We start from the raw sequence: 16,219 nt of genomic DNA, 5'->3' as shown, positions 1-16,219 counted from the left end.
CCAATTAAAACTTAAAATGTGTATATTCTTTTACTTATTAATTGTATTTCTTGTTACCTCTCCTAGAAAAATATTGCGTATGTGTAAGAAAAAGGCTTGTGGATGGATTTTCATTGCAGTATTATTTGTAATAGTGGAAAACTGGCAACAACCTAAATATCAATAAGTAAATGGTTAGCTAACCAATGGCACATTGATATTGAGGCATTCTGTGCAAGCAGCTCAAAGTAATTATATTGTCCATGGAAAGGTCAAGACATACCATTAAGTGGTTTAAAAATGTTTCACATTAATACCTACAGGATGATATGGTCTGCATAAAATTTTAAAATCCACAAAACATTACCAATCTAAAGCACTTATTCAGGAGTGATGTAGTAGTTTTAAATGGCTTGTTTCTGCAATCAAATGCATTTGATTTATTGATGGAAGCTTTATTTTCCACAGGTGAGAAGCCTCTTCCTCTTAAAACAGCAGTGCAAAAAAAAAGGAGTTATAGCAATGCATTTAATCATTCCAGTGCTATGCGATTACACGAGAGTGATTCTTTAGCCACCAGCATTGATCCAAAAGAAGACCACAATTACAGTGCAAGTAGCATGACAGCACAGCGTTGTGCATCCAGGTCTAGTGTGTCTTCCCTGTCTTCTGTGGATGAGGTATATGAATTTATCCCAAAGAGTAGCCATGTAGGAAGTGATGGCAGTGAAGGATTTCACAGTGAAGAAGATACAGACGTTGATTATGAAGATGATCCTCTTGGAGACAGTGGCTATGCATCACAGGCTTGTGCAGATACCTCTGAAAAAGGGCAGCCAGACAAAAAGATGCGAAAACAGTCGTGTCAAGAAATTGATGAGGAGCTCAAAGAGGCAGCTGGATCTCTGCTCCACCTTGCTGGAATTCGTACATGTCTAGGTTCCCTAATAAGTACTGCAAAGACACAAAATCAAAAGCAGCGGAAAAAATAGAAATACTTATTAGTGTGAAATTATTTTTAAATGTGGCAATACTCTTCTACTTAATTCTTTACAAGGGATATCAAAGCCATAATGGACTTCTTTTGTTTCAGGGTGGGGGAGGGGTGCTAATTACCTGTTTATTTCTAAACATTTTTGTTTTTTAAATTTTTATTAAATAATTGCTGTTAGGATCATGCCCAATCATAAATATGATGTGAAGTCCTAAAAGCATAATTTCTGTGATAAGTGTGATAAGATTTGGAAATATTATGTAAAAAAAATCCCCAGCCTCTGTCTTAAACTTGTAGGGAAAATCTTTTATTCTATTAATGTGTCCAAATATATGAATTGGCAACTCTGTAACATATTTTTTTCATTTTCTCTTCCAATCTGTAATTAATTATAGTTGCTGATCCAGCTAAAAATTTTGCTGCTTTCTTTCTCACATACTCCTCTCTTGACACAATGCAATCCAGTAGGATGAGATTTCAATTTTTTATTTTGTCTTAGTTTTTGTTTTTAATTATTTTTTGTTGACACGTGAACAAAGTTGAATATAAATTGGAAAAGATCCTAGATGTCTAGAAAGTTCCTTTTGGATACATAGGCAGCACAGCAAAAATTCTAAGATTTAGAAAAGGCAATTTTGTGATGTAGTTTCATTTAAGAACCCTGTAATTCCTATTACCATATTATCTTTGAAATTTTTTAACTTCCCAGATATTGCATAGCATTTATTGGAGCCATTTCTTCTTTCCCAAAGTGCTTTGCAACCATTGTTTAAATTTTAGCCACTGTCTTTGTTGAGGAGAAACTATCCAATGAGAGGATATAGCCATAGAGTGTATTAGGAAGTTAACACCCATTTTGGCACACTTCTGCAATAAGAGCATCTTTCATTTGCTTGTTAAATGTCCTGCATTCTGAGAATCTTGTAGTACGAATGGAGTGTAATCTAATATAAACATTTTGAATACGTATTACTTATGTTATCATAAATAAAGGTAGATCATTTAGGAAAAAAATTCTGCCCAAACTTTGTATGAATTAAATTTGTATGTGCACCCAGTTAAGGTAAAGGATTTAACAAAACTATAGAGACAAAATGCCTTCGTGGATTTCAAAATTCGTATAAAATTAAATCTCATATAATACATCCTTTTGAGGAGGCAGTATAATACCTATTATGTGCCATTAAATCCATGCTAAAAGATTTTGTTACTGTTCGAAATGTGTATTGACCAAGGCCTTTTTCAGTATTTGAACAAATCTGCTTGTATGATACATTTTTTCATATCATTTATATAATGTGACTATATCATTCAAAAGGAACAAGGGATACTAATAAAACTCAACTTATTCACTATATATTTTTTTACAACGGCAGAAGCAACTTTCCAAAAGTTCAGTCTTATCTCATGCTACATCCTGTTTCATGGACAATGACCTTGTTTTCATTTTCTGATAATTTCATATATACATATACATACAGACATATACGTACATACACACATAAGCTCACGATTTTGGTTTGTTACTTTCAGCTACTTCTATGACAATAAAGCATTTTCTTGGATTTTTTTTAAAACAAATATTTTTAACTTGTAGAGTTTATTTGGGCAAAACTGAAACGGGAAGCATAATGAAAACGTCTTTTTCAGTTGGCAAGACTTTAAGCCAGGGATAACAACATTAATATTACCTGTCCTGTTCCCATGTTAATTGTAATTGAACCTGGATAGCCACATTTATAGAATCGGTGCTGTTGAAAAATAGTAATCTTTCAATTTGTTGATAATGAATAAGTGTGCAGGATGAGGTATTGGATTTTTTTGTTCTTTGTATATGTCACATCTGCTACAGAACATGGCTAACCCAAGTTAACATCTTTTACTGTAGACAGTGCCTATAACACCAAAAATTGTTTTTACCATGGTATAAGTAGTACCAAGATTATAAAAATCATTTTAATAACAAAATGTTTTTAAGCTATTTACTGTGGCCCTCTGTATAGACCTTATTAACAGTGTTTTAATGATCTGGTTCCAGTTTATCTTGTTCAGCTGAAATTCTGTACCGCAAATGTTCTGTCTGGTTCCAGTCCATTGGATAATTAGTATTTGTGAAGTAAAGGAAAATAAGATGAGGGGGAAAGTCCTTCCCAGTTCAAATAGAGATCTTCAAAGTTATTTTTGTCTTAATGTAAATAACAATAACTCTTTAAACTTGATTTTCTCTCCCTCTTCATTGTACTCTTCCCACAAATTTAAAAGTTAAAAGTTCTATTCATCACTAGCAAGGTCAATAAACTTTCACACTAAAACCTAACAAGAAGAAGTTATAGGATATTTTATATTGAATTCTTATGTAGAATTCAGTGCATCACTTCCCATGTGCTGATTTACCAAGGCAGTTATTTTTAGGGTGAAGAACCTTTTTAATTATGGTCCGCCATTAATACTTCCATAGACATCCCATTCCTCAGGTTTGTTGAGATAAAAACATAGCTAATAACCACCCAGTTAAGGAAAGTCATTTCAAGTCCTATGGACTGGAAATTGTATTTCTAAGAATATATTACTAGCAAATTTTACTATAATAAAAACAACTTGGCAATCCTGGAGAGATTTTATATTTTAAAACTGTGACTTAAACTAACATATAATTTGCCTTGCATCAATATAAATTGTTAAAACCAATTCCAGTTTATAATAGATCCCTAGTAGAAGTTTTAACAGTTAATCTTCATCTTTCACATCCCAAATAGAATCAGTGTTTCATGAATATGTATTTTTGAAATTTATTTGTGCAATATATTACTAAGTTCATGTTTTATTTTACTTTTCAAATTCAGAGAAAGAAAGTATTACATGGAGAAGCTAATATTGGTGGATCACCTCCTTTTTTCCACCTTTGAGCCTTTCATGTCCTCCTTGTAACCAGTGACTTCTCTTAATTCAGATTCCTTTGTATATAGTAAAGTTTAGAATATATATATTTTTTCTTTTGCTACTTTCTGAGGCATTATGTAAAGTGTCATACTGGGTCGTCAGTTAAATATATGTTAGCATGAATTCAAAACTAGAGAAAGTTTTAAGGGGGGAATGTGTGTGTCTTCGTAGACCAGGAGGCCTTTCCCAGCAATTAAAGCAACAGGTGTGAATACTTCACAAAGCTGTGAAGACTATTGTCTTAAATACTACAGTAACTTAACAACCTTTTGTGAAGACCATAGCATTTAATTAAGAAACTTTGAGGCTTTCTAGTTTACATATATTTTATAGTTTTTTGTTAGTTTGAAATGTTATATAAGCTTTGATTTAAAGTTTGCTTTAGTATGTTAATGATGTAGTCAAAATATTTATTGAAAGACAAAGTAGAGTATTTTAATGTTATACCTGCCATTTTTTTAAAAGCACATTTTTTGCATCTAACTGCCAGTGCCATTGTCAAAACTTGTTTTTAAAATTGTACATTTCTTATTAAACTAAGTGCTTAATTTTAAAGTATTATGTTGCCATTATATAGTGTATAAAAATGTATAATTGCCAATTCATTGTAACTATTATTTATTTTTAAGTGAAAGAATGCTTTCTGATTCAAGAAATTTGAGTTATTAAACTGTCGTTATCCTCTTTTCTAATGTAGCATAAAAATTACCGAGTTTGAGTTATAATTGCCAGTAAGTAGATGACCAGTCCAAGTGAACCACTTCTCAGTTGCCAGTCTTTGCTCATATTAAAAACAACTTAACAAATGTTTAGTTTTTGTATCTAATCTCTGATTATTAAATTGTTTATAAAGTTTATTTTTACCAAAGAGATGAAATTCATTATGATAAAGTATTACAGAATAAACCTTGTTTTATAACATACTTGTACTTTCTCTCTCCTTTGGGGGTTGGTAGTATAGATGTAGGTGGTTCATACTCCTACACTGACACACTCTTTCTATTCCAGTGTTACAAAGTTGGAGTCATGCAGATGAAGAATAAAAGTTTTAATTTCAGAATTTTTTAAAGGCTATTTTTTGAAAGTATCCTTTTTCCTGGTTTTTATATGTCATCTTAATCATTGAAAGCTAAAATAGTGTGAATTACATTATTCTCTTCCTGAAGTTGAACTTTTCCTGTTCGTATATATAATGAGATATTTTGAAATATAACTAAGAAAAATTGAGTAGAATATGTAATTATTAAGGTTATTTCTGAGAATTCCCTGGTGGTCCAGTGGCTAGGACTGTGCACTCTCACTGCTGAGGGCCTGGGTTCAGTGCCTGGTCAGGGAACTAAGATCCCACAAGCCACACGGCACGGCCAAAAAAAAAGACTATTTCTAAATACAGTTGACCCTTGAACAATGTGGAGGTTAATTCACATATAACTTATAGTCAGCCCTCTGTATCTTCAGTTCCTCCGTAAAGGCAGATTCAACCAACTGTGGACTGTGTAGTATTGTAGTACTTACTATTGAAAAATATCCAAGTATGAGTAGACTCTCGAAGTTCAAACCCACCTTACTCAAGGGTCAACTGTACAGTAGTTTTACTTCAAAAATACCCATAATAACCACCTGTTAAAAATTGGGCATCCATTGTAAAATGGAATAATCTACAACCAATACTTTGATTTTAATTTCCCCTGTCACTTCTTTGAAGTTCTGTGCTGGTCATTTAAACGGTAGTATCTACCTAGAGTTGTGTATTCAAAATGAGTTGGTGAGACAGCCATATTGATTTTAAACTCCCTTTGAAATCCAGATTCATTTAAAAATAGCCATTTGGGATTCATGTATTTGTCCCTTTAAAGAGAATCTTATTCTCACTATTAGATTCACCACTTTCTCGCTCATACAAGTTCTGAGCTAGTATAATTTTTATACACCATTTTTAGAAAAATATTAAAATATAGGTTAAAACATGTTTAGTCTTTTCCTCAAGAATTTCAGGACATGGATCTTTGTTTTTTCGTTTTTTGGGGGGGGGGAAATGAAGCTAGCAAAATACAAAAATTTAGATATAAAAGTGTTGAGAATCTTTAAGAATGAAAATAATTACTAATCTTAGAAATAGCCATATTAATATGCTCCATGAAATTTTAAGTAGAGGAATGTTTAGACGCTCTCATCCTCTAAATTAAAATAGCCATGTGCTACACAGAGAATATAACTTATATTTAAGGATAGTTTGTGTTCCAAAGATTGTTGGAAAACTAGAAACACTCTTCAGTGAACTTCAGGGCAAGTTATGTACCTCATAATATAGTGGATAAACAACAATCCCCTCTTAACTGAAAGTGATTCTTACACAGAAATTCTGTTTAGGTGGATTTCCTTCCATTATAGATTTTCCTTAACCGTGAGGTTTTGGTTCAAGTAAATACTTAACAAGTCCACCTTGTTGGGAAATTTTAATAATAGAGGAAACTAGGAGTTGTGCAGGAAAGAAAGATTGTAAAAATTATTAATTTAGGGGAGATTTAAGAACCTGAAGCAAAATTGCTATCTGCTGGTTGAGAATTTGAAATAGAGACTGCAGCCAGATTAAAGTACTCTGCAGTCGGGAATTCCCTGGTGGTCCAGTGGTTAGGACTTGGTGTTTTAAGCGAGGCTAAATAAAGTGCTCTGCCGTGGAACTAAATTCATATGATAATCCTGTACATTGAGACGAATTGACAAGAAGTTGCACACCCTTTGTGAACTGAACATCTTTTCACTGAAGTATTTCAGTGCTTAATCCCAAGCACTGGGTTTTAAGTGTTGGACATACAATACACACTAAGAAGAAAAATAGACAATCCCTCTCAAAAATGTAAACACAATTGTGAATTGTGGTGATTGCCATGAAAGAAGAAAATAAGGAGCTCTCAAAATATATAACATTTAATCTGGGGTTTCAGGGGAGGTTACCCTGAGGAATGTAATTTAAGCTGAAATCTGAAAGAAGCAGGTAATTTGGGAATGAAAGCATGGCAAATTCTTCTGGGCAAGGATAATAGCATTCACTAAGAGCCCTGTGATTGGAGGAAACATGAGATTTTCAGTGAAGTAACAGGCTAGTCTTACAAAGCAAAAGAGCTGGGGCCAAACTTTGCAAAGCCACGTGAGTCAAATTGAAGATTTGGGCTTTTATTTTAAGCACCTAGGGAAGCCGATGAAGGTGTATGTGGTTTAAGAAATCACCCTAACACTTTGTTTATGGGTTTTTTCCCCCAATTTTATTCCATGACTTGGTTTTCTCCCCCCCTTTTTTTTTGTATTGGAATATAGTTGATTTACAATGTTTCAGGTGTATAGTAAAGAGATTCAATTATATGTATATAACTGAATGTATATATATATATACACACACTTTTCAGATTCTTTTCCATTATAGGTTATTACAATATTTTGAATACAGTTCCCTGTGCTATACAATAGGTCCTCGTTGTTTCACCCTGACACTTTGACTTGCAGCCATAATGAAGTAACAAGGTCAGATTTAAGCTCCTCTGTAAACAACCAGAAAACTGGGCAAAATATATGAAATATTTTTGACGCAGTCAATAAGAGTGATACAATTCTAGCCAGATTAATTAATGGGGAAAAATAAAGAGGACACAAATTAGCAAAATCAGAAATGAAATGAGACATAAGGACAGATCCTACAGGTATTAAAAGGATAATAAAAGAGTACTATTAAGACCGTTAAGCCAATACATTCAACTTAGATGAAATGAACAAATTTTTCTGAAGTATAATTGACTTACAATACTATATTAGTTTCAAGTGTACAGCATAGCATGGTGATTCAATATTTTTATACATTACAAAATGATTACCACGATAAGTCTAGTTACCATCTGTCACCATACAAAGTTATTACGATATTACTATATTCCCTATGCTGTACATTACATCCCTGTGACTTACTTATTTTACAACTAAAGTTTGTACCTCTTAATCTCCCTCACCTATTTCACTCATTTATTCCATCCCACCTCCCCTCTGGCAACAACCAGTTTGTTCTATATATGTATCTATGAATCTGTTTCTGTTTTGTTACATTTGTTTTGATTTTTAGATTCCACATGTAAGTGAAATCATACTGTATTTGTCTTTGGCTTATTTCATTTGGCATAATACACTTTAGGTCCACCCATATTGTTACAGGCTGCAAGATTTCATTTTTTATGGCATATATAGATAGATAGGTAGATATTTATGTGTGTGTGTGTGTATGTATGTATATATTCCACATCTTTATTCATCTATCAGTGGACACTTAGGTTGCTTCCATATCTTGGCTATTTTAAATAATGCTGCAATGAAAATAGAGATTAATATATGTTTTTGAATTCGTGTTTTTGTTTTCTTCAGATACCCAGAAGTGGAAATGCTGGATCATGGTAGTTCTAGTTTTAATATTTTGAGGAATCTCCATACTGTTTTCCATATTGGCTGTACCAATTTACATGCCCACAAATAGCACAAGGGTTCCTTTCATCTACATCCTTCCCAACACCTGTCATTTATTGTCTTTTTGATAGTAGCTTTTCTGACAGGTGTAAGGTGGTATCTCTCTGTGGTTTTGATTTGCATTTCCATTATGATATTGATGTTGAGCACCTTTTCATGTGTCTGTTGCCATCTGTATGTCTTCTTTGGGAAAATGTCTATTCAGGTCCTCTACCCATTTTTCAATCAGGTTGTTTGTTTTTTTGATGTTGACTTGTATGAGTCCTCTACATTTTGGATAGTAATCCCTTATCAGTTATATCATCTGCAAATATTTTCTTCTATTCAAAAGGCTGTTTTCTCATTTGTTAATAGTTTCTTCACTGTGCAAAAGCTTTTTAGTTTGATGTAGTCCCTTTTGTTTATTTTTGTGCTTATTTCCCTTGCCTGAGGGGAAGAATATTGCTAAGACAAATGTCAAAGAGCATATTACTAAGTTTTCTTCTAAGAATTTTATGGCTTCCGGTCTTACATTTAAGTCTTTAATCCATTTTGAGTTTATCTTTGTATATCGTGTGAGAAAGTAGTCCAGTTTGATTCTTTTGTATGTAGCTGCCCAGTTTTCCCAGCACCATTTATTGAAGAGGCTGTCTTTTCCCCATTGTGTGTTCTCGATTCTTTGTCATAGATTAATTGATATTATAAGCATGGGTTTATTTCTGGTCTCTCTGTTCTCTTCCACTGATGTATATGTCTGTTTTTGTGCCAGTACTATACTGTTTTATTTACTGTAACTTTGTAGTATACCTTGAAATCAAATAGCATAATACTTCCAGATTTGTTCTTCTTTCTCAAGATTATTTTGGTAATACAGGGTCTTTTGTGTTTCAGTTCAAAGTACTTGTTTTAGTTCTGAGAAAAATGCATTGGTATTTTGATAGAATCTGAAAAATTGCCTGGGGAATCCAGTCATTTTAGCAATATTAATTCTTCCAGTCCATGAGCATGGAATATTTGTTTGTGTTATGTTCAGTTTCTTTCATCAATGTCTCATAGTTCTCCCAGTACAGGTCTTTTACCTCCTTAGTTAGATTTATTCCTAGGTACTTAATTCTTTTTGATGTAGTTGTAAGTGTTGGCTGTAGGTTTGTCATATATGACTTAATAAAAGTCATATGTTCAGTTATGTTCCTTCTGCACCCACTTCACTGAGAGTTTTTATCATAAATGATATTGAATTTTGTCAAAAGTTTTCTGCATCTATTGAGATGATCATATAATTTTTATTCTTCAATTTGTTAATATGGTGTATCACATTGATTGATTTGAGATATTGAACCATCCTTTCATTCCTGGGATAAATTCCACTTGATCATGGTGTAGGATCCTGTTAATGTATTGTTGAGTTCAGTTTGTTAATACTTTGTTGAGGATTTTTGAATTTATGTTCCTGTGTTGGCCTGTAATTTTCTTTTTTTGTAGTACCTTTGTCTGGTTTTGGTATCAGAGTGATGTTGGCCTCAAAGAATGAGTTTGGAAGCATTCCTTTCTCTTCAATATTTTGGAATAGTTTGACAAGGATAGGTGTTAACTCCTTTAAATATTTGGTAGAATTCACCTGTGAAGCCATCTGAAACGTCCTGGACGTTTGCTTGTTGGGAGTGTTTAAATTATTGATTCACTTTCATTAGTGATAATCAGTCTGTTCATATTTTCTATTTCTTCCAGATTCAGTCTTGGGAGGTTACGCATTTCTAGGAATCTGTTCATTTCTTCTAGGTTGTCCATTTTATTGGTATAATTGTTCATAGTAATCGCTTATGATGCTTTATATTTCTGTGGTGTCAGTTGTAAGTTCCCTTTCATTTCTGATTTTATTTATTTGAGACTGTTCTCTTTTTTTCTTGACAAGTCTGGCTAAAAGTTTATCTATTTTGTTTATCTTTTCAAAGAACCAGATCTTAGTTTTCTTCATCTTTTCTATTGTCTTTTAGTCTCTATTTCACTTATTTGTGCTATGATCTTTATTACTTCTTTTCTTCTAACTTTAGGTTTTGTTTGTTCTTTTTCTAGTTCCTTTAGGTGTAAGTTTAGGTTATATGAGATTTTTTGTTTGTTTGTTGAGGTAGGCTTGTATCACTATAAACTTACCATAAATAATATATAATATAATATACATACAATGTATATACATACCATAATGCATACCATATTTTGTTTACCTGTTCATCTGTTGATGAACATTTGAGTTGTTTCTACCTGTTGGGTCTTATGCATAATGCTGCTGTGAACACTGGTGCACAAGTATCTGTTTAAATACCTACTTTCAATTTTGATGGGTATATACCTAGAAGTAGAATTACCAGATGATATAATTCTGTGTTCAGTTTTTTTGTGGAACCATGATACTGTTTTCTACAGCAGCTGTACCCTTTTACATTCCCACAGCAATGCTCAAATGGTCCAATTTTTCCATATCCCCTCCAACACTTGTTCTTTTCTTCCTTTCTCCCTCTCTCTCTCATAATAGTAATCCTAAATCATCCTAATAGAGGTGAAGTAAGGTGTCTCACACTTGCCCATGTCTTGCAAACAGAGGCACTGACAATCTTTTCTTCAAAACTATATTTTCAAGGATATTTTTATAGTGGATGACTGTGGAAGATGGATATAGTGTCTACCTTCAGAGTAGAGGACAGGTTTGTTAGCGGTCCAGCATAATAAAGAGAATGGCTCACTTTGGGGCAAAGGTCAGACACATTTGCTTGCAGCCTTTATAAAATATTAGGGTTTCCTAAGCAGCATCCACCTGGGCTGCTCTGCACAGCCCCATGGGAAAACTGAAATCCAAAGTGACTGAAGCTCATGTTGCTTGCTGTACTGTAAGTAATAAATTTCTTTGTCTCTGACCCAGGAGTCTCATGTTTTCTGCCAGCATCCATGAAACTGTAGCAGGTAAGCTTGTTAGCTTGAAAGTACTGTAAAAGCTCCCATCCTTCACAGTTCTTGACATTCTTCTGCCTGATAAAAGGCATCTCTGAAAAATCTACAGCAAACATCGTATTGAATGGTGAGAGGCTGACCACTTCCCCTTTAATTATGAATAAGCCAAGGGTGTCCCCTCTCATTACTTCTATATTTTACTGGGCCTCCTCACCACTTTGGTAAGGCCAAAAAATAAAATAGAGGGAGGAGGGGCAGGGTGGGATAACTAAAGGGCATAGAGCTTGGAAAGGTAGAAATAAAGTCACCTTTATTTACAGACAACATGATTGTGTATATAAAAAATCCTAAGAAATCTACAAAAGGCTACTAGAACTAATAAATTTAACAAGGCCACAGGATACTAGGTCGAATGATTTATAAAAATCTATTGTACTCCAATATAGTAGCAGCAAACTTCTGGAAGATGAAATATTTTAAAATACAATTTACATTAGTATGCAAGAAATGAAATACAAAGGAGAAAATTTAACAAAACGTGCAAGACCTGTGCAATGAAAAGTATAAACCCTAGCTGAGAGAACTTAAGAACATCTAAATAAATGGACAGATACACTGTGTTCATGGATCCAAAGACTTAAATATTGTTAAGATGTCAATTCTCTCCAAATTTATCTACACATTCAATTCAGTCCCAATCAAAATCTAGCAGGTTCTTTTGAGGAAATTGGCATGCTGATTCTAAAATTTATATGGAAATGCAAATGACTTAGAATAACCCATAGCATTTTTAAACAAGAGTTGAATGGCTTATACTACCTGATTTCAAATTTCACTATAAAGTTATAATAAACACAGTATGGTTTAATACATATATTTCAATGAAACAGAATAGTCCAGAAAGAAAATCCACACATATATGAGCAGTTGATTTTTGACAAAGGTGCCAAGTTAATTCAAAGAACTAGGGATAATTTTTTTTTTAATGGTGCTGGACAATCGTATATACATGTGGAAAATGATGAATCTTGACTTATCTCTCACCATACATGAAAATTTATTTAAAATCAATGTCATTGACCTAAATGTTAAAGCTAACAGTGTAAAACTTTTAGAAGAAAACACAGAGGAAAACCTTTTTGACTTCAGAGCAAGCAAAGATTTCTTAGATAAAACACACGAAACACAAACCATAAGAGAAAAAAATTTATAAACTGATCCTCATCAAAATTAAAAACTCTTGCTCTCTGAAAGACACCATTAAGAAAATGAAAGAGTGGGTTCGTGCCCCGGTCCGGGAAGATCCCACATACCGCGGAGCGGCTGGGCCCGTGAGCCATGGCCGCTGAGCCTGCGCGTCCGGAGCCTGTGCTCCGCAACGGGAGAGGCCACAACAGTGAGAGGCCCACGTACCGAAAAAAAAAAAAAAAAAAGAAAGAAAGAGCAAACAACATACTGGGAGAAAATATTCACAACATGTATATCTGACAAAGGATTGTATTCAGAATACTAAAAATACTCCTACAAGTCAATATTAAAGAGACATAAACCGAGTAAAAAACAGGTAAAGATTTGAACAGACTGTTAACCCAAAATATATATGAATAGCAGAAAAATAGCAAGATATATATGAATAGCAGATAGACCACAGAAAGTTGCTCAACATCATTAGTCATCAGAGAAACGCATACTAAAACCCCAATGAGATACTACTACACATCCAATAGACTGTCTAAAATTAGAAGGATTGACAATACAAGTGAATTTTAAAATGTGAAGCAATTATAAATCTCATGGTTGCTGGTGGGAATATAAAGTAACACAGACACTTTGAAAAACAGTTTGGCAGTTTCTTATAAAGTTAAACATACACTTATTATATAGCCCAGTGTACTAGTCTATTAGGGCTGTTTGCTACAATAAACTGCCACTGACTGGATGGCTTAAGAAACATACATTTATTTTCTCACAGTTCTGGAGGTAAGAAGTCCAAGATAGAGGTGTGGGCAGGGTGGGTGGAGTGAGAGCTAAAACACATACACAGACATTGGGGAGAAAAGCTCCTTGACCTAACTCGTTTTAGCAAACCAAAAATAAGTTGTCCTATTTGAACTGCAGAGTAAAGGAGTTAATAAAAATTTGTTAGTAAGGAACAGATGAGAAGCTGAAATACATTCAACAGATTCTATTACTTTCAGAGCTGAGAGTTGAATAAAGTCACCTCAAGTCAGATGGATGGTTCCCATACAAAGTATGAGATGGATCGGAGAGAAAGAAATATTCTCTGAGGAGGGTTGGGTGGGTGTGGAAAATCAGTTGCTGGGAGTTCAATGGCTTTTTAATTTTAATTAAATTAAGAACTACCTGAATCTGATTTAGTCATCTATGAAGGGTATTATCTGGAATGCTATAACTACTACTTAATGAGTGTTTTCTACTTGACAGGCATGGCAAGTACTAAGCCAAGCATTTAGATATTGTTTGTTATTTCATTTAATCCTCACATCAACTCTTTGAGGTTAATGAGGTAAATGTTATTTATAGACAAAGAAATCCACACTCAAGGAGCTTAAATTGCCAATGGTTACACCATCTAGTAGATGGTTAAAAAAAACCAAGCCTGGTTCCTAAATTTGTGCTTTAACTACCCGGCTTTTCTGCCTCTAGTTTATAGGACCAACCAAGCACAAGAAGAATGATTGGCGTTTTATTCATTTATTCAACAAATTTTTGCCGAGGCCCTCGTGGATCTGCAGTGAGCAAAACAGATGAAAGTCTCTGCCCTCATGGAGCTTACATTCTAGTGGGAGGAGACTGGCAAAATAAAAATTTGAAACAGAATACCGGAAATGGTAGTGCTATGAAGAAAAACAGGGGAGGAAGAGGAGAGGTGACAGCTGCTGTGTGGTCAGGCCACCCAAGATGGCTGTTCTCTTGCTCTCTGCACATCCCCTGCTCAAGCAGTGTGTTCTTCACCTATATCCTAGTCACATGACTGGTCTTCCTACATACTCGCCCCGGGCCCAGCTAGTGATTGTTCTAACTTTAGATCAGACCGTCTCCACTGGGATAACTTATCAAAGGGGTGATGAGGGGCATCCCCCTCTGCTAGTTTCCCTAGTAACCAATGAGCCAACATGATGTCATTTCCCCTATAACTGGTAACCTCCCCCTCCCACCAAGAGCGGAGACTGCCGCCATGTCCTGCCAACTGTCTGCTGCACACGGTGGGGCGTTGCTCCAGGACCTTGTTTCAGACGTGTAAGCTCCTCAATCCATTAAACCATAGATGTCTCTGTTGCTGACTCCAGGCTCTTTCTCCGATCTTGAAACTAGGCAAGTACAGGGCTTGCAGGCCTGCGGGGTACAGCCCAACAGTTGCTGTTTTAGATGGGGAGGACCTCTTACCTAGGTGTCTCTGAGCAGGGATTAGAATGATGTGCGGGAGCAACGTACACAAATACCCAGAGGAAGGGAACAGTGAAGGCTAAAGTAGAGGCTGCAGCTACTTAATGTTTTTACAGCATTAGCAAGAGGAATGGCTATTTGCCTGGAGCATCCAGAGCAAAGGAAAGACTGGTAGGAGCTGAGGCCTGTGAAGTATTCAGGTACCAGGGGCCATGTCTTGCAGAGTTCTGTGGCCACCACAGTAAGAACTTAGAATCCCAGATCTGCGCCTAATGTAATCAAATTATTGATATTTTTCTAAGGGTCGCTACCACACCTTGAGATTTAGAGATTGTCCATAGCAAAGCTTAAATCCAAAATCTTAATTAAATACCTTCTGACAAAACAGGGCATCCTCTACATGATCACCTGTTACAGTTACCCTTCAAGCCAAAATAACTCCAAAACCAAGAAATGTATGTAAATCTAGGAAGTTAAGATAGTAGCGGTGAAAAAAAAAAAAAAGATAGTAGTGGTGTTTCTCTAAACTGGCACATATATTACTGTATCTTATTAACAAGTTGTTTCATAGGGTGAAAATCTTACCTCTTCTCATTATTATAAGGCTACATTACTGCAAAGTCTATTAAAATACATCATTATTACTTTTAAATATAATTGGATCTAAGCCACCCAAGTTTTTTATGGCATTAAGGGAATAGAGAGGAATAATTTTATAATTAGCCTATCTGAGAGGTTTCATTAAGTAATTCAAGCATTCCCTTAAGATCTTGTTTACAGTATTAAATCTCTTAATAAGTAGAGTAAAAGTAAATATAAAACTGAATCTTGATCAAATTATAGCACTGTCAGTTCTACAAGAGCCTAATTCACTGTTACCAAGTAAACACTTTAAGAACCGAGATGTTTGGTATCTTTCTAGTCAAATGAGCAAGAACCATGTTGCAGCAGAATTTGCCCCTCACATCTATTAAGATTTCATTTAAAAGAACTCCCACCCACTTTCTGCTTTCACTTACACACCAATCTGAATTCTTAAAGGAAATTGTATTACAAATGAAATTGGTTTTTCCTGAAAATCAGTGTTTGATGATAATTCTGAGACTAAATATTTCCTTGTAACTTGATTCTGTGTAAATACTATCTCTCCCTTCTTTTAGATGAATTCTCCCCAGGAAATGTATAGTCAGCTTGAATTCACTTTAAGGAAAATGTTGATTATTCAAATGAGAAATTGCAACATTCAAACGCTTGCAGCCAGCTCTTTGGAGAGGCAGTGGTGTATTTACACATTTCAGCTGACACACTACAGGTTCTTTACCAGTGCAGGTAAAAGCAGGACCATATATAATTTATTAGTACTCTCTCTCTCTAATTGCTTTCCAGTAGAATTGCAGAAAGGAATTCTCACTCTCTTCTGTTTCCCCTTGGGGGTTTCCTTTGTTACAGCTTAACTCTAAGCTTTATATGGAG

The 16,219-nt window shown here is 34.6% G+C and overlaps 1 protein-coding gene across 1 annotated transcript in view; it reads left to right on the top strand.

Moving 5' to 3' along the window:
- The window catches only part of FOXN2 (forkhead box N2), a 56,206-nt gene extending 51,370 nt beyond the window's left edge, over positions 1–4,836 (top strand). Inside the window, exon 6 of the mRNA XM_022573898.3 lies at positions 448–4,836. Coding sequence (XP_022429606.1) covers positions 448–971 — 524 coding nt within the window. The 3' untranslated portion in view covers positions 972–4,836. The remainder of the gene's footprint in view (positions 1–447) is intronic.
- Positions 4,837–16,219: the final 11,383 nt, after the last annotated feature.

This window comes from Delphinapterus leucas, chromosome 13 (assembly GCF_059928025.1).
Source record: "Delphinapterus leucas isolate spDelLeu-1000000601 "Yukka" chromosome 13, BTC_Dleu_Yukka2, whole genome shotgun sequence".
NCBI classification, from domain to species: Eukaryota; Metazoa; Chordata; class Mammalia; order Artiodactyla; family Monodontidae; genus Delphinapterus; species Delphinapterus leucas.
This window is presented reverse-complemented; position numbering and strand designations above follow the sequence as displayed.